The following is a 26,110-nucleotide window of genomic DNA, read 5'->3' on the forward strand; positions in this document are numbered from 1 at the left end:
TAGTTACATTTTGCTAACTTTAGACCTTTGAATAATTTATTAGTTCATACTCGTTTTCGCGGCTTTGGTTAGTGATGGTAGACTAGGGTCATGTTCTCGTTCGAGGACAGGGGCGAAGGTTAGGAGGAGTAAGTGAGTTAAAAGAGCGTCTAGGTTAGGAGTAGGTTCTTGGAACATTGGGACGTTAACGGGGAAGTCCATAGAGCTAGTTAAGATTCTTAAGAAGAGGAAGATTAATATAACTTGTGTCCAAGAGACCAAATGGGTAGGTCCTAAAGCTAAGGAGGTAGACGGGCATAAGCTTTGGTTCTCTGGTAGGTCGAAGTATAGGAATGGGGTAGGCATTTTAGTAGATAGTGAATTAAGGGATCAGGTAGTAGAGGTTAGGAGAGTCACTGATAGGATGATGTCGATTAAGGTGGTCGTGGAAGGGCTCACTTTGAACATTATTAGTACATATGCGCCGCAAGCGGGCTTAGGCGAGAAGGGGAAGAGGAGCTTTTGGGAGGATTTGGACGAGTTAGTGGGAGGCATACCGCCTACTGAGAAGCTATTCGTGGGAGGTGATTTCAATGGGCACATCTGATCTATTTCGGGAGGTTATGATGATGTGCATGGAGGCTTTGGCTTCGGGGACAGGAATGGAGGATGAGTCTTACTTTTGGATTTTGCAAGAGCTTTTGGGTTGGTGATAGCCAATTCGAGTTTCCTAAAGAAGGAGGAGCACTTGGTAACCTTTCGTAGTTAGGTGGCTAAGACTCAGATAGACTTTTTACTCCTTAGGAAGGATGATAAAGGTCTGTGCAAAGACTGTAAGGTCATTCCGAGCGACAACCTTACAACCCGACATAAGTTCTTGGTGATGGATTTAGGGATCAAGATGACGAGGAAGAAGAGGGTCGTGGATGACCGACCTAGGATCAGATGGGGGAGTTTGACCACGACTAGTGCCCTGGAGATGGGAGAGAAATTGAAGGATATGGGGGCTTGGGATAGTAGTGGGGATGCGACCAGTATGTGGGATAGGACGGCTAGTTGCATTAGGGTGGTAGCAAGGGAAGTGTTGGGGGTCTCGACAGGTAGTCGTGGTCAGCATCCAGGGGACTGGTGGTCGAATGGAGAAGTTTAAGGGAAGGTGGAAGCAAAGAAGGTAGCGTATGCGAAGTTGATAGAAAGCAAGGATGAGGTGGAGAAGTGGACGAATAGGGAACTTTATAAGATGGCGAGGAAGGAGGCGAAGTTGGCGATTTCGACGGCAAAAACGGCAGCTTTTGAACGCCTTTATGCTGAACTAGAGGAGAAAGGAGGGGACCAGAAATTGTTCAGGCTAGCCAAGGCGAGGGAGAGAAAGGCACGTGATGTGGATCAAGTGAAGTGCATCAAGGACGAGCATGGCAAAGTATTGGTAGAGGAGACTCTCATTAGACGGAGATGGCAGTTATACTTCCACAAACTCTTAAATGAAGAAGGGGACAAAGACATTGTGTTGGGAGATTTAGAACATTTCAGGAAGGCGTCACGATTTTAGGTATTGCAGGAGTATTAAGGTTGAGGAGGTTAAGGGTGTTGTTCGTAGGATGCGCAGGGGAAGAGCGACCGGACCTGACGAGATTCCTGGGGAATTTTGGAAGAGTGCGGGCCCGACAGGTTTGGAGTGGCTGACTAGATTGTTTAATGTCATCTTTAAGACAACAATGATGCTCGAAGAATGGAGGTCGAGTGTAATGATCCCTCTGTACAAGAACAAGGGAGATATTCAGAGTTGCAACAACTATAGAGGTATCAAGTTGCTAAGCCATACTATGAGAGTGTGGGAAAAGGTGGTGGAAATGAGGGTGAGGAGAGGCTTGTCTATTTCAGAGAACCAGTTCGGATTTATGCCGGGATACTCAACTACAGAAGCCATCCATCTTGTGAGGAGACTGGTGGAGCAGTATAGGGAGAGGAAGAGGGACTTACACATGGTATTTATCGACCTAGAAAAGGCTTACGACAAAGTTCCAAGAGAGATCCTATGGAGATGCTTGGAGGCTAAAGGTGTACCTGTGGCGTACATGAGGGTAATCAAGGACATGTATGAGGGAGCCAAAACCAGGGTAAGGACAGTAGGAGGAGACTCAGAGCACTTTCCAGTTGTGATGGGGTTGCATCAAGGATCAGCTCTTAGTCCGTTTTTATTTGTCTTGGTGATGGATGGATTGACGCGGCAAATTCAAGATGAGGTGTCATGGTGTATGCTTTTCGCGGATGACATAGTCCTGATCGACGAGACTCGTAGCGGAGTTAACGCTAAGCTGGAGGGTTGGAGACATACTCTGGAGTCTAAAGGGTTTAAGCTGAGTAGGACCAAGACAGAGTACTTAAAGTGCAAGTTCAGTGAAGCACCTCAAGAGGCTGGCTTGGAAGTGAGGCTTGGTACCCAAGCCATCCAGAAGAAAAGTAGTTTCAAGTATCTTGGGTCTATTATGCAAGGCAGCGGGGAGATTGACGATGATGTCACACATCATATTGGGGCAGGGTGGATGAAATGAAGGCTCGCTTCCGGAGTGCTATGTGACAAGAAGGTACCACCACAACTTGTGGGCAAGTTCTACAAAATGGTGGTTAGACCGACTATATTGTATGGGGCGGAGTGTTGGCCAGTTAAAATCTCTCACGTTCAAAAGATGAAAGTTGTCGAGATAAGAATGTTGAGATGGATGTGTGGCCACACCAAGAGTGACAGGATTAGGAATGAGGATATTCGGGACAAGGTGGGAGTGGCCTCGGTGGAAGACAAGATGCGGGAAGCGAGATTGAGATGGTTTGGGCATGTGAAGAGGAGAGACACAGATGCCCCAGTGCGGAGGTGTGAGAGATTGGCCATAGATGGTTTCAGACGAGGTAGGGGTAGGCCGAAGAAGTATTGGGGAGAGGTAATTAGATACGACATGGCGCAGTTACAGCTTACCGAGGACATGACCTTAGATAAGAGGGTTTGGAGGACCCAGATTCGGGTAGAAGACTAGTAGATAGTCTCGTTATCCTTCCTTATTAGTAGTTGCATTATTGCAGTATAATTTCTTGTGCTCTGATTTCTGCTATTATCTGTTATTTTCTGTGCTTTGATTATCCTATTTTATCTGTGTCGCTTTCGTTATTTGCATTTCTATATAGTTTTGAATCTCTTAGCCTTACCTGACCTCTTTTTATGCTTTTTATTGAGCCGAGGGTCTTTCGGAAACAGTCATCCTACCTTGGTAGGAGTAAGGTCTGCGTACACTCTACCCTCCCCAGACCCCACATTGTGAGATTTCACTGGGTTGTTGTTGTTGTTGTAGTGTTTTTTTCCGCTATGTGGCTCCGCCACTGATCATAATATCCACAAATTATGTCAGCGTCCTTAAAGAACTTATGCCCTTAGAGGCGTAAGTTCAATTTTGAAGGACAAAAATTAAAGACCAATCCATTTGTAGGAAAAGCCGTGCAATTACTTGGTATTTGGTAAACATAAAAAGCAAAGTTGATTACCTTTCAACTTAAAGCTTTTTAGCTTATTAACATTTTTATTTTGATCATTCTAATATCTTCTCCTCTCAAACTTCAGTTTCCAAATTAAAATATTTAATCCCCCTCTATTTCATTTTCGCCGTTCGTTCTTTTCCTTGTATAAATGTAAATAATTTAAACGACATATTAATTATTATAATAGAAAATAATTTATTTACACTTTTTTCAATTTCAATACTTCTATTACAATACTAATTTCTTATTTATAAAATTAATATCTCTTAAAACATCTTTCAGCATGATACATCAACAACTACTACTACTAGTATTTTATCAACTAGCCCAATCAATAGTTCAGTCCAGGTTGACTTGGTCAGTTTCTCCTCATCCAACCATGTCCTACTGTACATCATTATACGTATGTTTTCCTTTTGTTTCCTAGTTGACCAGAAACTTTCTGTATTTTCCTGGTCTGCTTTTTCTCCAAAGATTGGATCTTTTTGTGCTTGGATCCTTTGAGAAACTAAACTATATGGATTTGTCCCTTCAACACTCTGTACTTCATTCTTGATTTCCAATAGCTTGGTGAGGACTTATTTTGGTACTCATTTCTTTTTCTTGTTTATCCTAGCTGATGAAATGCTGAGTCTTTTGGGGATTTTGTCTCTAGAATTTATCAATATTATCTTGGCTACTTGTTTAGTTCAATCTTGATTGCTTAGGATCTAGAGAAATCTCTCCAAAAATCTGAGCTTTTTGGTTTTTTTTCAGACTTCGCAATTTGGTTTCACTTTGAATGACTTAGGTAGCTAATTTTTTTTTATGTGATATTTAGTTTACTTGAAAATGGGTTCAGTCAGAAAAGCAGTTTATTATTGTTCAGTGTCTAAAGGGGATCAACTTCTATACGCATATAATGGTGGAGATCATGAGATTGAGAATTTAGCTGCATTGTGTTTGGAAAGGATTCCTCCTTTCCATAAATGGTATTTTCAAACTATGGCTAAGAAAACTTTTGGGTTTTTGATGGAAGGTGAAGGGTATGTTTACTTTGCTATTGTAGATGAGGGTCTTGGTAATGCTGAAGTCTTAAAGTTTCTAGAACAATTAAAGGATGAATTTAGAAAATTGGCTAAAAATAGTTCTTGCTGGACTCTGTCGAATCGAAACTCACTTTGTTTACAACGAGAACTAGTTCCTGTTATTGGGCAAACTGAGGGTGGTGCTTCAGCAAATGCCCTGTTATTGGGAAAGCAAAGTAGACAAGAAAACAAGAAAATGAAGGATCACGTAATTGGTATGAGAGATACTGAAGAAGTTAAGGTTGATTCAGGAGCTCTAGATACGAACAGTCAAGATACAACAGTTCCTCCAATTATGTCACAGAAAGAGTTGTGTTTGGTAAGGAGCATAACAAGCTCTCAAAACTTTCAAAAGAACTGGTGCCGCCATGTACGCGTTGTCCTTGTCATTGATGTTGTGGTATGTCTTTTGTTGTTTGTGATCTGGTTAATTGTTTGTGAAGGTACAAAGTGCCTTCACTGATTACCTTATCATAATGCTAGGAGCAAAGGAGATCAATGTTTTAGCTTTGTGAAATACTTCAGCACATTGTTGCATCACGATAAGCATTTCTGAAGAAAGTGGATAATGAAATTAACAGATCAAGCAGCTTTTATACTTATATCAAGTACAAGTTTCATCAAAGTATACTTGAAGCTCATTTTGTACAGGTATCATTTTGCTTATGGATAGAGTAGGGGATGCAGATTACCACTGAGGCGAGGTTCTTGTTGGCTATTGTTTTCCAAGTTATTTGCAGCTTCACTGTTGTTACTCCTTGTAATTGCCACATGAGTGCTTCATTTGAATATTTTTAAGTGTTCTTGTTTTCCTATTCGATTGAGACTGGTCTAATTGGAGTTATATGGAACCAACCCCAACTAGCTTGGGGTTGAGCCATAGTAGTAGTTGTAGTTCTTTCTTTTCCATTGCAATCCTGTGTGTATACAAATGGCTGGTTACATATATTTTGCTACTGTTTTCAATTAAAAGTTTGCTTTGAAATCAAATACTGCATTTGTCTACTTCACACTTTGTGAACTATCCCTATATTTCTTCTCAATCTATCATTAGTCCGCTTATCCTATAGCATTTTTATGATCCCTTGAGCATAACAAATACTAAAAATGTTTGAAGTAGAGCCTTGGTAAAACATTATCTTTCTACTCCGAGTGTATTTCTTTATATATATTTGAAGGGTAATTGCCAAATTTGGGGTGGGGTGAGGGGCTGTTGCCCTTTACTTTGCTGGAGAAGTGCTGCGAGGAACATCTCAAGAATTGAATGAATAGTAAAATTTGGCAAGTCAATCTTCTTTCAAGGATTCGAGTTCATCAACAATTGAAATATAGACAACAAAGAGATATTATTTCTCTTTTCCCATCATACTAATTTAATCTAGTACTTTACATGTTCTGTTTTACTTGCCCTAGTTATATTGGCCTATTAACTCTGTGCCAAATCAAACTATGTCCTTATACGGGGAAGAGGGAGGGAAGTTACTGAAAGACATCTGTATAAGACCCAATAACCAAAGATGGCAGGCTCAGGGGGGGAAATGCAACAATAGAACAAGGGGCGCTTTTGTATTTGAAGTAGTCTATATGTTTGACATATAATCATAAGTAATTGATGCAAGCTGCATTTCCTTTGTGCTCAAAAGCTAATCACTGAAGCAGAATATTGCGTTGAAGGTCATACCATGGAGAAAGGGGTTTGTCAAGCTTCACTGAGTTGTTTTAGTGAACAGAAATGAAAGTTTAGGCCAGCTTCATGGTAGTATGTGTATTCTTTTGTTCATTGGTTTGTCTGTCGATATTGTGTTGAAAAGGAAATTAATCACCCTCCTCGCTTCAGAACATAGGTAAGTGTAAGTGTACTGTGGAGGCGACTTCTTGGACTTGATTTTACCTTCTTTTTTTTTTTTTGGAAAAATTTGCACCTTTATTTTGTTGGTATGTGATACTTCAATTTTATAATGTTGTGTGGAATATGCATCAATACGTACATGAATCATTAATCATCTTTTGAGATTATTACATCAGCACAGAATCCAGTAGACTTTTGGCATATCTTTATTTTCTCCTCTCCTGGGAATCTCTAGGCCATTTATAAGCTCATAGGGATGAGAATTTTCATCGAGTTCCTTGAGATTCTGTCACAGTTAGAAGCATATGTAAGGCTCGACGAGGATACCTTTTCATATCATGTGAAGTTCTGGATCATATTTCAGTAATTTTTGCATTTTCCATTCAGCTTTTTAGCCTTTCACTTCTGATAGATAGCATACAACACAGTTTTGATGTTGAACTAAACTACCTCGGCTTAACTGTAGAGGAATCATTGTGAATGTTGCTTGATACCTTTACTCCTTGGTTGGAACTCACATCGATGCAGGCTACGTTTGTTTGATTATTCTGAGAGGTAGATGTGCTTCTGGGCTCCACTTTTCTGACTAATGATAAAGTACAGAGGGGAGGAATGGAAAAACAAAAGCACTGCCTCTCTCTATGAATTGTGACGCCAAGATGAGAAGAGAGCATGAATAGATTATAGTGTATCCATAAGTTATGCAGGAATTGTTATGGCAGTGTGTTTATGATCAACGGATTAGTAACACAAACATTGTCATCAAGAGATTGTTATGCCTTGTCTCTCCGGTATTAATTTGTCATTAACTAATTAATTGACTATACTGATTAGCATACATGTACATGAAGGGCAATCCCATGCATTAAGTTCCCGCTATGCATGGGGTCCGGAGAAGGGCCGGACCACAAGGGCCTATTGTACGCAGTCTTATCCTGTGTTTTTGCAAGAGGCTGTTTCCACGGCTCAAAATTAGCATACATGTACATATTTTAGTTTTTCAAAATTAGATTATAAGCAGGGTATCAGAATCCCAAAGTATTACTCCATGTGTGTACAGAGCAAGCCCTTTTACTTGGATTACCCATATTACGATGCTATTCATGTACACCAACTTTTTTAATGTGTCTTGTAATGTGCAAGTGACTTTTTAGTCATGATATGTTCCTGTTGGATTGGCTGGACTACAACAACAACCCAGTGTAATCCCACAAAGTGGGGTCTGGGAGGGTCGGATGTATGTAGACCTTACCTCAACCTTTTTTGGGGTAGAGAGGTTGTTTCCGATAGACCCTCAGCTTAAAAAGAAACATAGTCAATGCAGGATTGCACAAAAAAAAAAAAAAAAGAGGCCAGAAAAATATCAAGATAGAAAATAAATGGAGCAACACATAGTAATAACACACATAAGGATAATACTCTATGCGATACGTAGATACTACTACTAAGAAAAGGAGAAAAGTAGATGGAAAGGCAATCCCCCCACCTCTCGCACACACAATGTGACAAAACTCAACTATCTACTAACCTTCTATCTTAATCTTCGATCTTCAAATCTTCTTATCTAAGGTCATGTCCTCTGTCAGCTGAAGTTGTGCCATGTCCTGTCTAATCACCCCCCTTCAGTTCTTCTTCGGCCTAATTTTACCTCTCCTAACTTCTACAATCGCCAATCTCTCACACCTCCTAACTGGTGCATCCTCACACCTCCTTTTCAAATGCTTGAACCATCTCAGTCTTCCTTCTCTCATCTTGTCCGTCACAGAGGCCACTCCGACCTTGTCCCGCATAACTTTATTTCTAATCATATCTCTCCTAATATGACCACACATCCATTTGAGCATCCTCATCTCCGCTACCTTCATCTTTTGAACGTGAGCGTTCTTGACTGATCAGCATTCTGCCCCATATAATAATGCTGGTGTTTGCAACAAATTTTAATATGCGGAAATAAATTGTAACCACAAATAAAATATGAAGAAACAGAGATTTTATTGATGAATATTGCGGGTACAAGATCTGTTTACTCCCTTGATTCTTCTCTCCTAATATTTCTCCGTGATTCAAGGGCCGTTTATAGCCTATTTCTCGAACGTAGGTTGATTTGGATTTGGATATGGATATGTAGACTTTCTTGGGATGTATTTGATCTCCATGAAAGGATATTGTGGATCTTCTTGAAGTATTTGGTTATCAAGAAATATCCGGCCACATATTGACCTCTTTTTGAATACCCATGAGTTTATGGGATATTTGAGATGTCTTTCCAATGGAATATGTGTCCCTTATATAAGTGTGAGCTAGGGTTTAGAGACAGAGGTCTCCAAGAAACCCTAACAGATATTGGGCTCATCTTGTAGAGTCCTATAAAATTTCGATGTCTACAAATGCCCCCTACTACAAGGCTTGTTGGAGTGTAGATTTACCGAAACTCAATGACGAGACTTGAAGTACCAATGAAAATAATGAGATTTTTTTCATCGTATCCCAATACCAAAACACTTAACATTTACATATGTAGGTGCGTGAATTGACCATCTAATTTTTTTTTTCATTGATACCTTGGAGAACAATTAATAGCACTCCCAACTGTACTACTACCTTATTTTCATTCTTCGTAAGATGGTACTGGTGGAATTAAAGCAACTTCACGTTTGACCAAATAGGAGCCAAACCCAGCACTTAAGTTTCCACGGGAAAAAATGATATTGGGCTCCCTCATTCCATATATCAACTATGGCACCTTATGGTTATGGAAGATTTTACTTCTTTACTTGCCATACAACAAAATTCTCCTACTACTATCATGTAGCTTTAACGATGAGTCACTTAGCATATCTCCTTCGCAACTTTGTGGCTTTGGCGAGAGATTATTTGGAGTCGCTCCCTCCCTTACAGCTTTAATGGAGAAACGCTTGGATAGAGAACAATAGCTTTTTCCCTATAGCTTGCCCCCATTGTTAGAGATTTGATCTAATTTGTGAAAGAAGAGATGAAGGGCAGATTTGGTCCCACTAGGCGTGCCAATTTGTTTGCAACAAATTTAATATGCGGAAATAAATTGTAACCACAAATAAAATATGAAGAAACAGAGATTTTATTGATGAATATTGCGGGTACAAGATCTGTTTACTCCCTTGATTCTTCTCTCCTAATATTTCTCCATGATTCAAGGGCCGTTTATAGCCTATTTCTCGAACGTAGGTTGATTTGGATTTGGATATGGATATGTGGACTTTCTTGGGATGTATTTGATCTCCATGAAAGGATATTGTGGATCTTCTTGAAGTATTTGGTTATCAAGAAATATCCGGCCACATATTGACCTCTTTTTGAATACCCATGAGTTTATGGGATATTTGAGATGTCTTTCCAATGGAATATGTGTCCCTTATATAAGTGTGAGCTAGGGTTTAGAGACAGAGGTCTCCAAGAAACCCTAACAGATATTGGGCTCATCTTGTAGAGTCCCATAAAATTTCGATGTCTACAGCTGGTCTAACCACCACTCTGTAGAAACTACCTTTCAGCCTAGGCGACACCTTCTTATCACAAAACACCTCGGAGACGAGCCTCCATTTCATCCACCCTGCTCCAGTGTGGTGTGCGACATCATCATCAATCTCCCGTCCCCTTGTATTACAGACCCAAGATACTTGAAGCTTCCTCTTTTAGGTATAACTTGTGCCTTGATCTTCACTTCCACATCTGTCTCCTGTGTCATGTCACAGAAGTTGCACTCTATGTATTCCGTCTTAGTCTTGCTTAACCTGAAACCTTTAGATTCTAAGGTCTTTCTCCAAACTTCTAGCCTATCATTAACTCCACTACGCAACTCGTCAATAAAAACTATGTCATCTGCAAACAACATACACCACGACACCTCTTCTTGAATATGTCACGTTAATTCTTCCATCACTAAGGCAAATAGAAACGGGCTAAGGGTTGATCCCTGGTGCACCCCATCACGATCGTAAAGTATTCTGAATCACCTCCCACTATCCTAAACCGGGTCTTGGTACCCTCGTACATGTCCTTAATTGACCTGATGTAGGCCACAGTTAGGGGTGGGTATGGTACGGTATTTGAAATTTCGGTACGGTAATTTTGGTTTTCAGTTTCTAAAAATAATATACCATTACCGTACCAAATTAATTCGGTATGGTTCGGTATTTTAAAGTTCGGTTTCGATATTTTACGGTACGGTAAATCAATAACATAGTTTGTCCGACTTCAACTTACATATTCTCATATCGTGGAGAATTATGACTTCTACTACTTAAGAAACGTCTCAATTATTATGTACTAAACACCTTACACATGTAAAAATATTCAAAAGAAAGTACAACCAATTCCCTTCATAAATCAATTACACAAAAAATACATTTAAATTAAGATAAAGTAGTCAAAGTTCCAAGGTTTAAACAATTAGTTTTCTAATAATACTAGTTTATATATTTGTTAGTATTATAATACTAAAATATATGAATTGTATATGTAATTATATACTTCGGTATGGTATTCGGTATTTTTTTATGAATACCGAATACCAAACTTTTTAAAAATGCATACCAAATACCATAATACTGAAACCGCAGTATAAAAGATTTCGGTTTCGGTATGGTAATCGGTATCTACCATACCATGCCCACCCCTAGCCACAGGCACACCTTTAGACTCCAAGCATCTCTAAAGGACCTCTGTCGTACCCCTTTTTTAACCGGGTTAAATTAGAGTACAACATATTGGTGATTCCTATTTTATTTATTTTAAGGAGTCGCCACCTAATTAATTTAACGGTGAATTAGGACACCTAGATGTTAACTAAGGTAAAGTTAAAACTAAATCTCCGTTAATGGTCTGCTTAACCAGTGTGATTCTAGATAAGGGTTCTATATTATCCTAAAGGGAAGGGGTTAGACATCCTTTAAGATCCGTTAACTTACGGTTATCCGGCCAAACTTAGGTTAATTAATTAAGACTAAAGATATTAATGTAGCATTTTAAAGTTTTAAGAAAAATGGCTAAAGAATGTTGCTAACGTTTTAAAGGAATACATACTAATGTTATTTAAAATAAAATTTACAGAAAACAATGACTTGCATAAAAGATGATTTTAAATGCTATTAAAATAAAACTTATAAATGTTAAAAAATAATAACGCTATATAAAATAAGGCTTGTAGAAGATATAATAACTTGCATAAAAGGAGGTTTTAAAATGCTATTTAAAATAAAGCTTATAAATGTTGCTAATGGTTTAAATGGAAGCAGCATAATGAAAATGAAATTTACGAAATATGATAATTTACATATAAGTAGAAGAAGATGCGAGTTTATGCAATGTTTTAATAAATATTTAAAACGAACTAAGCGATGAGGTATTAATTGACTTTAAGTTTTAGAAGTGTGAATAAAATACAAAATAGCTAATAGATTTTCTTTATCCATTTTATTATCTTTATTAACTATGCTTAATTAAGAATATGCGTGATTGACTCAAAACTTGAAGAGTTATTTAAAATATGTTTGAATTTATATTTGCATATTAGTGATGTTTTGAAATTAAGATAATAAGGATATGACTCCTTTAATTCGAAAATATGAATTTATACTACCAATTATTCTAGAAGTGAATATTATGGATACTATAAATAATTTTAATATAAAAAGAAAAAAATGAAATTTATGGAATTAATTATTGATCTCCCTTTAACTAACTACCCATTACTAAAACTAACCTACTAATTCATTAGTATTCTTCTAAACTAAGAAAAACAAAAACAAACCAAGAGCTAGTTGCATAATACAAATTAAATGCATAAAATAAAATAAGGAGCAAATAACATTAAATGGGCTCTGCCCATTTTGGAACTGCTAGGATTTGTTTGCTGCTGTTGGGCCTCGGCCCAGCAGAAACTTTATACACAGCTGCGGACAGGATTGACGGACGATGACCCGAGGAGATTACGTTGGGCTTTTAGCCCAACACCGAATGCGGAAGAAGAACGAGTCCCTTGGACTCGTATGCGATGTTCATGCACAAAAACGGAAGAAAAGGATTAGTATATAATCGATGAATAAGGTCAAACATGTAGAATATAAACTCAAACAAATCTGTATATTCTATGTATATTTGAAGTATACCTCGTGTATACATAGGTATACGATCTCACTGCCTTAACAACGTTAAAGCATTTATAACGTACTGAGGCACATAATCTGCCCAGCAACGGCAGTGGACATTACAAGAAAAATTATACAATATGCTAAGGCAAACAACATCAACACAGCAATAGCAGTGAATATTGCAAGAAAACTGCCCAGTATGCTAAGGCAAACAGCATTAGAGTATTTATACATACTAAGGCAACATCTGCCCAGCACTAGCAGTAACGAGGGTCTGCAGATTTTGGGATGATTCATGGTATACTAAACATCTACTGAATTTAGGAGGGACATTTATGGCATTCAGACACATTTCAGTTCATATCTTTATATTAACAAGGCAAGACACCAGTAGTTATAGTAAAAATCATCTCTTCCTGTAGCTTATAATACTAGAGCGATAACAGAACATCGTCGCCTCTCAGTTCACATTATTCAATCAGTTTCTCATTTATCATGAACATATAAAGAGGAAGACAAAATATTGAGGCAGAGACATAACAGAGACAGGTAGAATACCAGGCCTCAAAGTCATTTTGAAACAAGTAATATATGATAATGTTACGGCTATTGCAAACGCAGACATACATCATACATGATTGACTCACAGAATACTTTTCTGGTAAGGGAGCAGGCAGGTGGAAGTTCAATGGACTAGTTCATATATACTGAATCATCTTAACACTTACTTGTATATTTTCAGCAAATGAAAAGAAGAATGCATTATCTAGTTAAAAAATAATTGTCGTAGTTACCTCTTTTTCTCAAGATCATTACATGTACCCAAATTAAAACAAATAAAACAGATGCAAGATCACAAGGTTGTCAGGATCATCAAGAGACAACTACTGCAGTTAGTCAATAGAATAGGTAGTTTAAGAAGTCCTAGATTTTATGACATAACTTGGTAAAGGGAATGGATGCAAAGAGATACAAGTAGGCTATGAACTGTAAGGAAACATACACAGAGATGGAGGGGATGCTTACGATGAGAGGCAGGATAGCAGGGAAGGAAGATATATCAACATCAACAAATAGGAGATTAATCAGAACAGTGTAGGTACAATGCAAATGGTGACATGCACAGAGGTCATAAACCAGGATGAAGCTAATACGGTGTTCCCACAGGATAGACTAGTCAATGAATGATGCTAAGGGTAGTATGACCTACAAATGCATGGTTGAGATGCAATATATGATCCTGGATCCTAGAGTCCAACTAAGGGCTGATCTGGAGATTAACAGCAGTAATGCAGATTCTTGCCAAGAAACAGCTACAAACTAGAAATTTAGACAAACTATGTTAAAAACAAAGTTACACTTTTAAAACTGTCATCAGTTTGAAGTCTCAGCAGTGGCTTCAAAACCATTTTAAAGTTACACCATATGCTAATATCTAGACTAGGTATAGATTACAACAGCAACCAAACTAAGAATGGCAACAAAAGAAACAAGCTAATGTTTAATTTGGACTAATATACACTCCACCAAGTGGACAAAAATGAACTTATGCTAAGGTCAAATGTTTATCCAAATTCTTATAGAACACTCAGAGACCTTAGTGTATGAACTCATACCCAGGGGATTCAAACAATACAAAACCAAAAACTGGCATTTCTAGTGCAAACAGATGAGATTCAGAACATAGATTTTTAATGACTTAGTCTAACATGTTGAAACTCATTCATTTTTTATTACAACATATTCTAGTCAAATAAGGAAGGTCATTGTCATATTCTGAGTGAGGTTACCATGACACAACTGCCAAACAAAGTTCAAATCAAACCAAACAACTACAGAGGCACAAAAGGTCAATATGCTTATGCCAAACCGATATGAAAGAGACACTAAGCTGAAACAACATTCACATTCTTTATTGAACTACTAAAACAATCTGAGTAAACATATGCAATTGTGCCGATAGGACTTCTGCTAAACTAGTATGGGGGATAATAATAAACCTAAACTAAATGTTATTACCATAGCCAGGTAAACCACAGGTTTATCTGATGCATGATTAGTCAAAGCTGGACATGTATGGCATAGCTAAGTAGCTACAGACCTGGACTAATATGTGAACAAACATTATTGAGCATACAAAAAATACTTAAACTGCTATAAGCTGGATGCATATGGTTGATCAAAACAAAAACATAAAATGAACCATCGCGGAACAAACTGAAAAGTAAACCCATACACATCGTTAGCAAACCACAAACTAGCACTCAAACATTTGCTAAAAAAAAAAAATCACTAATGGAAGGGTATTACCTTCTTCGGGTGCAGCGAAGTGAGGCGAAGGTTTCGATATCTACCTCGAAGACTACTAAATCAGAGCTTGCGATGCTCGAATTCACAGCAACAAACAAGGTAGACGAAAAAAACAGGAAACAAATATTCTAATATTTTGACTCAATATTTTGGATTATCACAACTACTACAAGCTCAATATTTTGGGGATTTTGTGCGGCTGAAAATTTGCTTTGGGGGAATTTCATGAATCGAAAAAAAACCTCGTTCTTGGGGGGTTTTCACCGATCCCCAAAAATCCTCCCTAGATCGATCAAAGATGTGAGTACTTATAGGGAAATTTTAGGGCTTTTCGTCTGACGAGAAGAGAGAGAAGAGCGGGGGGACAGACGGAGGTGGAGAATACAGAGGAGTGGGGAACAAGAGGAGGTGGAGATGGCAGTGAGCGTGGGGGGACAAAGGGAGGTGGAAGAGACAGAGGCAACGTGGGAAGTGGAAGAGAGAAGAGAGAAGAGAGACGAATGAGGGAGAAAAGAAGGAGAAAGGGGCTGGGGTGTGCAGCTGAAGCAAAAATGGGAAGGGAACCCTAGGGTTCCCTTGTTTTGGACCGAAAATTGGGCCGTCCGGGTCAGGTCGGGTATTGGGTGTAGTGGACTGGGTTGGCTGAAAATATGGGCTGGGTGAATTAAAATGTGGCCTGATTTTATGAAAATTGTTTTGGGTTAATCCAAAAATATTGGGGGTGAATTGGGCTCATATTTGAACTAATAATAATAATAATAATAATAATAATAATAATAATAATAATAATAGCTAGTAACTGTAATAGAATAACGAAATGCCGATATTGATAAGAGGCTAATAATTATAGTAAAAATATAAATATATTTTTTTAATTTGCCCAAAAATATTAAAAGCGTAAATAGGTATTTTGGAGGAGAGGCGGGACAAAATTGGGTGTCAACAACCTCCTCAAGGACTTTATCATTGTCACGCCCCAAAACCCACCCTAGACGTGACCGGCATCCGAAGTCCTGAACAACATCGGAAGAACCTAAGCGATACAATAATAACACTTGAACCCGCCAGGTTCAACATTCGCCTCCAACAGTTTATAAAATAAAGGTAAACAAATCATGCATATATGAACTAAATCAGCGGAAGTCTTTAATATCATAAAAGTTAATCAAAACATGACAAACGCCCAAGAGTTAAACAAAACTCAACAACTACCCACAAGAATGTATACTATGGAGCTTCTAGGATAAAGAGGTAATAGTTTGACTCATCGGGACGCAGCCCAAAACTAATAATGAATGAACAAAATAATAAGGTGTCCCACAAATGAACGTGTGGGCTCACTAAATCAGCAGCAACAGCAAGTCCTTCCTAAGCGCCTGAAGTATCAAGAACCTGCTCTTCTCCGTTACCTAACATACCATCAAAAACAACAATGGTATGCCTGAGTACTTCGTACTCAATGAGTGTCTCGGGGACAACAAGTAATATGAACATAAATTATAATAATACATAAAGAAATCAGTCCAAAAAAGATAGTATAAAAACAGTTATTCCACTTTGTGATTCTTAATATCATTTGTTAAACAGTTTACAAGCCATTTCAAAATCCCAATTCCTTTCAATTATGCTTTCCAAATTGATCATGATTGTCAACAACAGTTCCATGAGAGAATAAGAATATCACACATGTCAATACAGGCCCAAGAATCAATCACATCGAAGGGATGACCGTAGAGGTTCCCTAAACACTGCGCAATACACCGAAATATGGATTCACGGTGGCTATTCTTCCTCTCGAATAGCAAGGCCATTAATATACCCAGGTAGCGAACCCGGAAGTGGCCACTCTTCCTCCCGAATGGCAATGCAATTAATACACTAGGATCCATAGTGGCTACTCTTCCTCCCGAATAGCAAGGCAAACACAACAACAAGGTTCATGGCATAGAAGCCGATTCACAATTTATGTCAAAGTAGTCACACCATCAATAACATTAAAGTTCATTATGCCATATCGAGAGATTAAGTCATTCCAGTCAATGTTTTGAAAACTTATAACTCCTTTACAAAAGATTTCCATGTCTCAATTCATCAATAATAATGCCATTACCAACTCTTAAGTATCATTATTAAGCATCTCTCATAGAGGAAAACATTCATAATATCTTATACATATATAGGGTTTGTTACAATCTAGGTTTAATGTGGGTTTGTCCCCTCACACACATTAACCACCATTTAGACATGAATTAGAGTTCAAGAAACATGAAAGATTACTTTTCCTTTCATTCATTAAAGAATCTTGAATAAAATTTATACTTCCAACAATAGGTTCAAAAGTGATTTTCATTCAAAATAACTTTTCAAATGAGAGACATACAAATCATCCTTATAGTCAAAAAATGATTTTCAAAAAAGACATACCTTAATATGTTAAACAAAGTTTAACAATTCACTTTCCTAATGAAGAACACCCAAACCCTAGCTTGAATCACTTTAGGAAGAATTATGCTGCAAACCCTAGGTTTTGATCACAGGAATCATGGTAAGAATCATGGGTTTGATGTTAGAATAGATTAGTAATGTTAAGAGTGTTCTTACCTTTGATTTGAAGACTTGGAGAGATGATTTTCGTGCTTAGGGTTTGGAAGGATGAAAAAAAATGGGAACAAAATAAGACCATACCCAATTTAAACCCAAATTTTCTGCCAGAAACGGAGAAAATACGGTCTAAAAGTACGTCCCGTACTTGTAGCCCATATTTAGGCTGCCAAGACCATTGAATAACGGAAGAAGTACGTCCAAAAGGACGTCCCGTACTTTAAAGTATGGCCCGTACTTTCCGGGCGTACTTTGGGCGAATTCTCCAGTTTTTGTGCCCTTTAGTAAAACGGGAATAACTTTTTGTACATAGCTTTTCTTGGGCTGGGAGACCTACCGTTGGAAAGATATTTCAAAGATCTGCAACTTTCATCTAGGAAGTTTTTCCAAATTCGCAACACATTTTCGTGAAAATCGCCCAGAAGACAGACCTATCAAAACTTAGGCGAAGTTAAGAGCCCTTAAGAACTTCAATTGTTGGTTTGACTTCAAAACGACCATTTTCCACCCGAATTCATCAAGAATGGATTGATATAGATATAATATCATGTTAACACTAGATTTTTACACATTCACACCTAACTCGGATTTACGAGATGTTACAATCATATGCCTTCTCCAGGTCAATGAACACCATGTGTAAGTCTCTTTTTATCCCTATACTGCTCAACCTATCTCCTGACAAGATGAATAGCTTCTGTAGTCGATTGCCCCGTCATGAATCTAAACTGGTTCTTGGATATCGACACATCCCTCCTCATCCTTATCTCGACCACCCTCTCCCAGACTTTCATAGTGTGGCTTAGCAGCTTGATCCCCCTATAGTTATTTCACCCTTGTTCTTGTACAACTAAACCATTATACTCTGCCTCCAATCCTCTGGCATCCTAAGCGTCCTAAATATGACATTAAACAACCTAGTCATCCACTCCGTACCTTCCTCCTCTGCACTCTTCCAAAAGTCTATCGAGATCTTATCTGGCCCGGTCGCTCTTCGATGGCTTCCATAACTAGTGCCACTGGCCACTTTTTTGCATGTTTTTTAATATAGTTATTGTCATGGTGTTTCAAATTTCAAAGGTGAAATATACCTCAACATTCAATGGAACTTCAATAGCTTCCATGAATAGCATCTATTGACCACTCAAGCCAAATATAGATCAAAGTTCAATGGGACTTGGATGGCTTTCATAAGTAGCGCGTATTGGCCACTTTTGGGTTTATGTCTTTGAAAAAATAGTCATTTTCATGGAGTTTGAGATGACGGTGGCTATTTTTCAATTACAGGGGTTGAAAATTGGCTAATTTGTATATTTTCTACCTCCATATGTGTGGGAAAAAAAAAAAAGAGGAAAACTTGGATCACAATATTTCTAAAAACTTTTGACTAATTCAACCCCAATATATATAAATATATATAGTCTTCGTCCTTAGAGAATTAAAAATTGTTAAAACTAAAATGTCAACCGTCATGCCACGTGTTCCATCCTTTTTATTTTTTTTGGGTTAAAGTGAACGTCCCATCCTATATTATGAGTGAAGTACAATAGAAAGTCTGCAAAAGAAGATATAAGTAAATTTTTTGAGGAAAACAAAAACTATTACCAACAGTTAAAGAAATAATAAACGACTGTTAAACCTAGGTGATTTAATCAGTAAATCAATCAATGTTGGAGAAACACAAACAGACTTGTTCAAGAAATGTCGATCGTCATGCTAACGAATTTTTATGTGCGCATGGAGCAAATCATATAGACACATTGCTTTTATTTTTTGGAAAAATATGTTTAATCCTCATCAATGAATATATATATTATTCAGTAAATTAACAAAGTGGGATGCTCTTTAGTTATCTGTTTATTTGCATCCAGAATCTCCTGCCACTGCCACTCTTTTGTTGCCCTCATGAGAACTCACACATCAGTGGTTTCTCATATCTAATATAATCAAAACATTACTCCTTCTAGTTGAAGACAATTAAGGTTAGCCATTCTAATAAATTTAACATATATACTGTAGTACTAATCCCTGGTTCAACCCGTAGCGAGCAGTAAAACATACACATGCATGCGTGCTACATTAATAATATCTGTACGTAAGCATATACTTTAAGACTTATGATTAACCAATGGTACTACAATATTGACAGTTTCACCTTTATTAGTTTTAAGTTCAAACATCATCAGGTATTACTGGACTTTAACACATTACGACACACGCAAAAGACAAAAAGAATCACTGATTTCCCTGATCCGTTTAAACTTGTCTTAAATAATACTAGTCTGTTTGGTATGATCAGTATCCTGGAAATGTTTGAAAGTCATTATATGTGGTTATCCAAAAATCATTTTCACCAAAACAGAAAAAATGACTTCTCTTCCTTCTCGGCAGAAGTCATTTTCTTACAACTAATCTTTTTCGTGATTTTCTGACACTTTATTATCTTATCCTCCATATTACTTGCTTCAATTAACAAAACTTGGTTATTATTACTAATATTCAGTACTCCCTCCAGTTCAAAAGAGTGTCCACTTAGTGTTTTTTTTGTTCAAAAAGAGTATTCATTTATCAAATTAAGAAAGAATTAACCTTATTTTTTCATATTTGTCCTTATTAAGTGCTAAGTGACCAAATCTCAGTATCTATTTAATTAGGGGTAGTTTAGTTAAATTATATATTTTTTAGGAGTTATCATATTCATAATAAGTGGTGTTTTAGGTTTTTTATTTTATTTCAAAATAAGCAGTGCTTTATGATTTCAAAAATAAATTGATCTTATTCTTCCAAAATTACCCTTATTAACATAAACTTAGAAAGAGGTAAAATTTAATTAGGGGGTAAGTTAGTAAAAACACTTCTAATTTTTTAGGAGTGAACAATTTTTTAAGGGGTGTGCATAAGCTAAAAACATCACTTATTACAAAATGGAGCGAGTACTCCGTTACTATTGCGGAAAAGTATTATTCCGTTATTTTCAATGAAACATGACCTTCATATCATGCCTCGTGAAGAGTTTAATCAAACTTTCAAACAATATAATCAAGATTTCAAGTCTAATTTATGCTCATATATATATGGGTTGTGTGAAATACAGAGAACTTGCCACTTATTTTATGATGTTAAAACAGAAGGCATATATAAAAATAAATGAAAAGAAAGGAAGCGTGAAGTTGAATCAATGAAATTAATGAACTTCCTTAAGGTCGTCCCCAAACATGTGCGAAGCCCGAGCTATGGAGACTGCATACTCCAACTTTTCACATTATATACAGGTTATTAGGATCCCCAGAAGGTATTGTAGCTGTTTTTCGCCAAAGTTTGCTTAAGAAACAATCAAATGTCCCTTTATTTTATTTCCTCGGGATCATTTATTTCTTTTAATAGTACAGGAAATTCAGGTTAAAGTTTGTAATGGGACGCATTTGTGCAGCAAGTGGACTTTAAAGTTTAAACAAGTTGATTGATTGTATGCAGGTGCATGGCAAGTTTCTAAAATTAAAATTGAACCCGGAATTCATGCAGCACCCATGACCAACGGCGTGGGTCAATAAAGTGTACACAAATATTTTAGATAATTTAGGGTTCAATGTTAGGAGGGGAAAAATAGATAATTCTTTCATACGCCAAAATTTTGATGCGCAAAGTTAGTTTTAACTTCGACGTAATAATCAAAACACACATAAACTTATACTCAAGTGAAATAATCGAAGTGCGCGTGGCAGTTGAAACCTGGTGTATATTAATGCATGCATGATGGAGATTTACCCTTGATTTATGATATTATATTGCTTCTTGTGCTAATAATAGTAGCTAAGGCTAGCTGGCAATTCCATGCAAACAAGTGAATTCTTTTTCTCAAGGGATAGGAGACCTAGTACCTACTATATAATGGATAGAGATTGTTGCGTAAAATCACCTTTGCAAGTTGATACTATCTATTCATGTTATATAGTGTTGGAAGAAGGGAAAATTGCCATCAACAATAGAAACGATAAAATATGACATGGGAATAAGGCTAGTTACCTCAGTAATTCTTATTAAAATGGATATAATTTACTAAAACTTCTCTACTAAACCTAGCTGGACTAATAAACTAGTACAAATAGAGGCGTATGTAGCATTGTATGTAGGGGTTCAATTGAACCACTAACTTTTGATACTGAGCATAAATTTATGTATAAAAACCTACTAAAATTATAATAAATAATATATATGAACCCCTAACTTTAAAAATATAATGGGTTCAATGCTAAAAATCTTAAGCTTTGATCGCATAGAGTTCAAATCCTGGATCCGCCTCTGAGTACATGTACTAAAATACTTGGACATGTGACTACCTCCATTTGTCTCGTTCACCTAGCTAGGTTTATGCGTAGAGTTAATATAATATGTCGTCCATACTTCAATCTCTACATATGCGCGTATATATTCAAGTCTCATGGTCATATTCTATAACTTGCAATTTACTTAAGCTTTATGAGTTAGCACCGGCGGCGTTATCGGACGTCAACTTTCTCTCCTCACAATACCCCGTTGACAGTTGGAGACAAGAGGATCTATATAAAAGCCCATCTCAATCAAATTTAAAGAAGGAAAGAAAGCTTCAGAGGGAGTAACATTTACACAAAATTAAGAGATCGTAGTTAATTTTTTTGGGGTTAACTACTGTGGGAATTAAGAAGTAGAGTTTGCATGGCAACATCTTCAAATGGCGGTGTTCCGCCAGGGTTTCGATTTCATCCAACAGAGGAAGAGCTTCTTCATTATTATTTGAAGAAGAAGCTTTCATTTCACAAGTTTGACATGGAGGTTATCAGAGAGGTCGACTTGAATAAGATTGAGCCCTGGGAATTGCAAGGTATGCATATATGGAGTATCATTTATAGTTAGGTATATATGATCAATTAATTATATCCATAATACCATATATAGTGGCATTTTCTTGATAGTAATATCGTTTAGTTCGTAAATTATTTTGAGAAAATGAAATTAGCTACAAATTTCATCGCTAATCTTTCATTAAATAACTCGCAGCTAATAATTTTTTTGATAATTTATCATTAATTTGGCACTAAACTGTCGTTAAATAGGATTAGCAATAAATTATGTTGTTTAGCTACAGAATCTGTCGATCACTAATTCCTACTCCTCCTTTCTCAATTTATTTGTCTTACTTTCCTTTTTAGTCTTTTGAAAAAAAAATGTTTCTTTCCTAATCTAAAAACTCTTGAATTTCAACAAGCTACATGACATGTTTAAGATCACAAGATTAAGAGTATTTTGGTACATTATACATATTTTTAATTTAAAATCATAAGATTCAAAGTCCTTTTTACTTTCTTAAACCTTTGTGCTCAATTAAACTAATTAAGAAAAGCAAAATTGAAGGGGGGGGGGGGGGGGGGGGGGGGGGTTATTTTTTAGTAGTGAATGGAGCTACGATCACCTGAGTCACGAGGGATCATTTCTAAGTTCATATTTTTGGATAACTAACTGAAACAAAAATTAAAATTATAAATTGATGCGTATATTTTTATTTACTTAATTATGTTCTCAATATGTAAGGCTCAAGCCTGCTCTGGCCAGGGGCAGAGCTAGCCTTTTGGACGTGGGTTCGACCGAACCCAGTAGCTTTGGTCCGAAACATATCTTTGTATTAATTTTTTTTTTTTTATCAAATATTGTATGTACAAATTATTAATATAGAACCCAGTAACTTTAAAATATTAGAATTCCGAACCCATAAGTTTCAAATCCTGGCTTCGCCTCTAGTATATATATATATATTGAATTGTATGATCGAAACTTAAGCAGTCAAAGAGAACATATACTTACTTTTATTACTTAATTATCTCTTAACATATTTAATAAGGCAGTATTTCATGTACAGAGAGGTGCAATATTGGATCAACACCGCAAAACGAGTGGTACTTTTTCAGCCACAAGGATAGGAAGTACCCGACAGGTTCAAGAACAAACCGAGCAACAAATGCCGGTTTTTGGAAGGCCACAGGGAGAGACAAATGCATAAGAAACAGCTTCAAGAAGATTGGTATGAGAAAAACCCTAGTCTTTTACAGAGGAAGAGCTCCACATGGCCAAAAGACTGACTGGATCATGCATGAATACAGGCTTGAAGATGCCGACGAAAATCAAAATGTAAGTTGATCCATCTCCCTTAGTTTCTCCTAAAATGGCCTCTCAAGGGGATACAAAAAGAAATGTTCCTTTTTTAATTTAAAAGAAAAAACAATTAATTAGTAATGTGATGTGGGCATGTGGCATACGTAGATATTGCTGGTTGAAGTCTTGCATGTCAATCGCATGAATGTATGAAAGTCAAAGTAATTATATGATCCTTATAATAATGATTAATTAATTAGTAAATAATTTCCTGACTTGACCTTTTTACCACAAAATCTTTGACTGTGAGTCAGCAATTCCCAGGTTGATCGGGTCTAGGAATTTGTTATCCATAATAATCTCATTTCAGCTGAATTCTTGAAATAGCTTAAGAGGCTAATAAATGAAAACAATTTTATACAAGTGTTTGAACATCCCATCTAAAAGATGTGATTTATATTCATGGTTCAGAATTGCTCTAACATACGTAGAAGTGTGTGATCATGTCATTTAAAAGTTTAAATTGTCAGAACGATCGCATTTGAAATAAATATACGCGCCCCTTCATGTGCAATTTTGTGTCAAACACGTGAATTTTTTCTTTATGTGTAATGGGTGAGGTCGCTCAAACTCATCAAGACCTTTGTCAGCTCTGATATTATGTTAAGGTGTGTGATTAGCTGTTAAATAGAGCACATTTTTATTTATTTAACAATGTTTTTAACATTACGTACTTAATTTTCAAATGTCCAGGAGGATGGCTGGGTGATTTGTAGGGTTTTCAAGAAGAAGAACCTCTTCAAAATAACTGGAAATGAAGCTGGCGCAGCAGCTTCAAGCCACCAACAACCTCCTCGAACCAGCTTCACACACAACGATCACAACCCATACCTACTACACCAATTACCGCAGCACGGCCATGACTTAAACTATTCCCATATACCAGTTGCTACTGATCTGCCACAATACTATTCACACAATAATACTAATATTCAATTAGCACAAAACTTCAAGCCATCATTGGGATATCATCACCAACACGAGTTCTCATCATCAGGCGCTCAGTCAGCACCTTGTGAGTCCGGCTTGGAGGTAGCAAGTCGCGATCATCATCAGATCAATATGAATAATAATGATCAGTGGGGAATTAATATTGATCGCCAGCTTGTTGATGAAGATTCATCCAAAGTTGCACTAGCAGTGGGATTTGATCAATCTAATCAAATCAATCAGCTTTCGCTGCGTGGAGAGATGGACTTTTGGAGTTATGGAAAATAAAGCCTATATATACACAATTATTCTTTGTATTAATCCTGTTTAAAAGATTATATTTTGCTCTGTATAGATATTGAAAAGACGTCTCACTTAATTACCTAATTAGCTTGTTTGTGTACTACTATTGGATTCGGGAAAAAATTGTATGTGATCGTCCTTATTTTCTGTTAGTTGTATGCTAGCTAGTGATCATGATTGGAATGTAAATCTTCTTTTCTTTTTTCTTTTTTCTTTTTTTTTTAAAAAAAAAGTCAAAAATTTTTTTTGCCCTCTCCCCTTCAAACAGGCCGGCATTTCCCTAGGCCTTAAATTTATCATCTTCTAGTTTCTTCATCTTTTTTTTTTTTTTTTTTTTTTTAGCTAGGATAAGGATGACACTAAACATTGTTACCTTCTTCAGCTAGCCTTTCAGAAATATAAGGATGACATTAAACATTGTTCTACTGACATCAGTAGGAATTAAATATATCTCCTAATTCTCGAAAAGAAATCAACTCATGTGCCAGCCACATGAGAGTAAGGAAAATCTTAATGACAACCATTTTGCAAATCCAAATGTTCTCAATAATTTTGAGAGATGAGATGATTGAGCCAAGCTTGACGAACTGTTTGAGGGTTAGAAGAATCTCCTGTGATAAAAAATGGGGTCGAAAAGTAGGGAAATAGTTTTGGTTAGAGTACAATTAGGATTCAACTTACCTTTTTTTAATATTGAGTAAATTAATAATTATAAATTAAAAAGGTAATTGTATCATTTAAAAATTATTATAATTACCTTTAAAGTTGTGTGATAGTGTAGAAATTTGTGTGCACGGACAATGCACAAAATTTAAACTCGTTCAAGAATTAAGTTATATACACTGTTGATGTAAAGGTGATATAGATGATGTCTAGTGCGAAACATTCTATGATGTATATAACTTAAAGGGACCGATCGAGTAGATATATATACTAGTAAATCATTGGAACTACTTCTTTTTTTTTTTGGTTGGGGATTGGGGGGGGGGGGGGGGGGGGGGTTTACAATTGGAACTACTAGTTCAGGGGATTTATTACATACACTAAATAGAGCTATGCACAACATTCAAACACGATTCTATATCAGTTTCTATGAAATTGACTAGTTTTGGTAGTATTGTTGTTTATTTTGGTTCCTAACAAATACGAATACACATTTATTTTAAAATGCATTTGCTCCTATAATAACCTGTAAATCTATACAATTAAAGCGAGAAAATGCTTAAACAACCAAC

At 36.7% G+C, this 26,110-nt stretch overlaps 2 protein-coding genes across 2 annotated transcripts; both read left to right on the forward strand.

The window, feature by feature from the left end:
• Positions 1–3,812: 3,812 nt before the first annotated feature.
• On the forward strand, positions 3,813–5,561 carry LOC132644807 (phytolongin Phyl1.1-like). Its single transcript, XM_060361421.1, has 2 exons — positions 3,813–4,971; positions 5,055–5,561. Exons 1-2 carry the CDS (start codon positions 4,336–4,338, stop codon positions 5,076–5,078), a joined length of 660 nt encoding a protein of 219 aa, XP_060217404.1. The 5' UTR covers positions 3,813–4,335; the 3' UTR covers positions 5,079–5,561.
• Positions 5,562–22,071: 16,510 nt separating this feature from the next.
• LOC132617545 (protein BEARSKIN2-like) lies at positions 22,072–25,523 on the forward strand. The gene is made up of 3 exons (XM_060332601.1): positions 22,072–22,317; positions 23,350–23,618; positions 24,336–25,523. The coding sequence occupies exons 1-3, from the start codon at positions 22,152–22,154 to the stop codon at positions 24,858–24,860; spliced, it is 960 nt and encodes a 319-aa protein (XP_060188584.1). The 5' UTR covers positions 22,072–22,151; the 3' UTR covers positions 24,861–25,523.
• The last annotated feature ends 587 nt before the right edge of the window (positions 25,524–26,110 follow it).

This window comes from Lycium barbarum, chromosome 1, assembly GCF_019175385.1.
Source record: "Lycium barbarum isolate Lr01 chromosome 1, ASM1917538v2, whole genome shotgun sequence".
NCBI lineage: Eukaryota > Viridiplantae > Streptophyta > Magnoliopsida > Solanales > Solanaceae > Lycium > Lycium barbarum.

What these genes read in the sequence shown, in the direction of transcription:
- LOC132617545 (XM_060332601.1), top strand. Translation starts at nt 22,152, where the DNA reads ATGGCAACATCTTCAAATGGCGGTGTTCCGCCAGGGTTTCGATTTCAT. An exon ending in TGAGCCCTGGGAATTGCAAG is followed by an intron (nt 22,318 to 23,349) that starts GTATGCATATAT and finishes TTTCATGTACAG; the next exon opens with AGAGGTGCAATATTGGATCA. An exon ending in ATGCCGACGAAAATCAAAAT is followed by an intron (nt 23,619 to 24,335) that starts GTAAGTTGATCC and finishes TCAAATGTCCAG; the next exon opens with GAGGATGGCTGGGTGATTTG.
- LOC132644807 (XM_060361421.1), top strand. Translation starts at nt 4,336, where the DNA reads ATGGGTTCAGTCAGAAAAGCAGTTTATTATTGTTCAGTGTCTAAAGGG. An exon ending in TCCTTGTCATTGATGTTGTG is followed by an intron (nt 4,972 to 5,054) that starts GTATGTCTTTTG and finishes TCATAATGCTAG; the next exon opens with GAGCAAAGGAGATCAATGTT.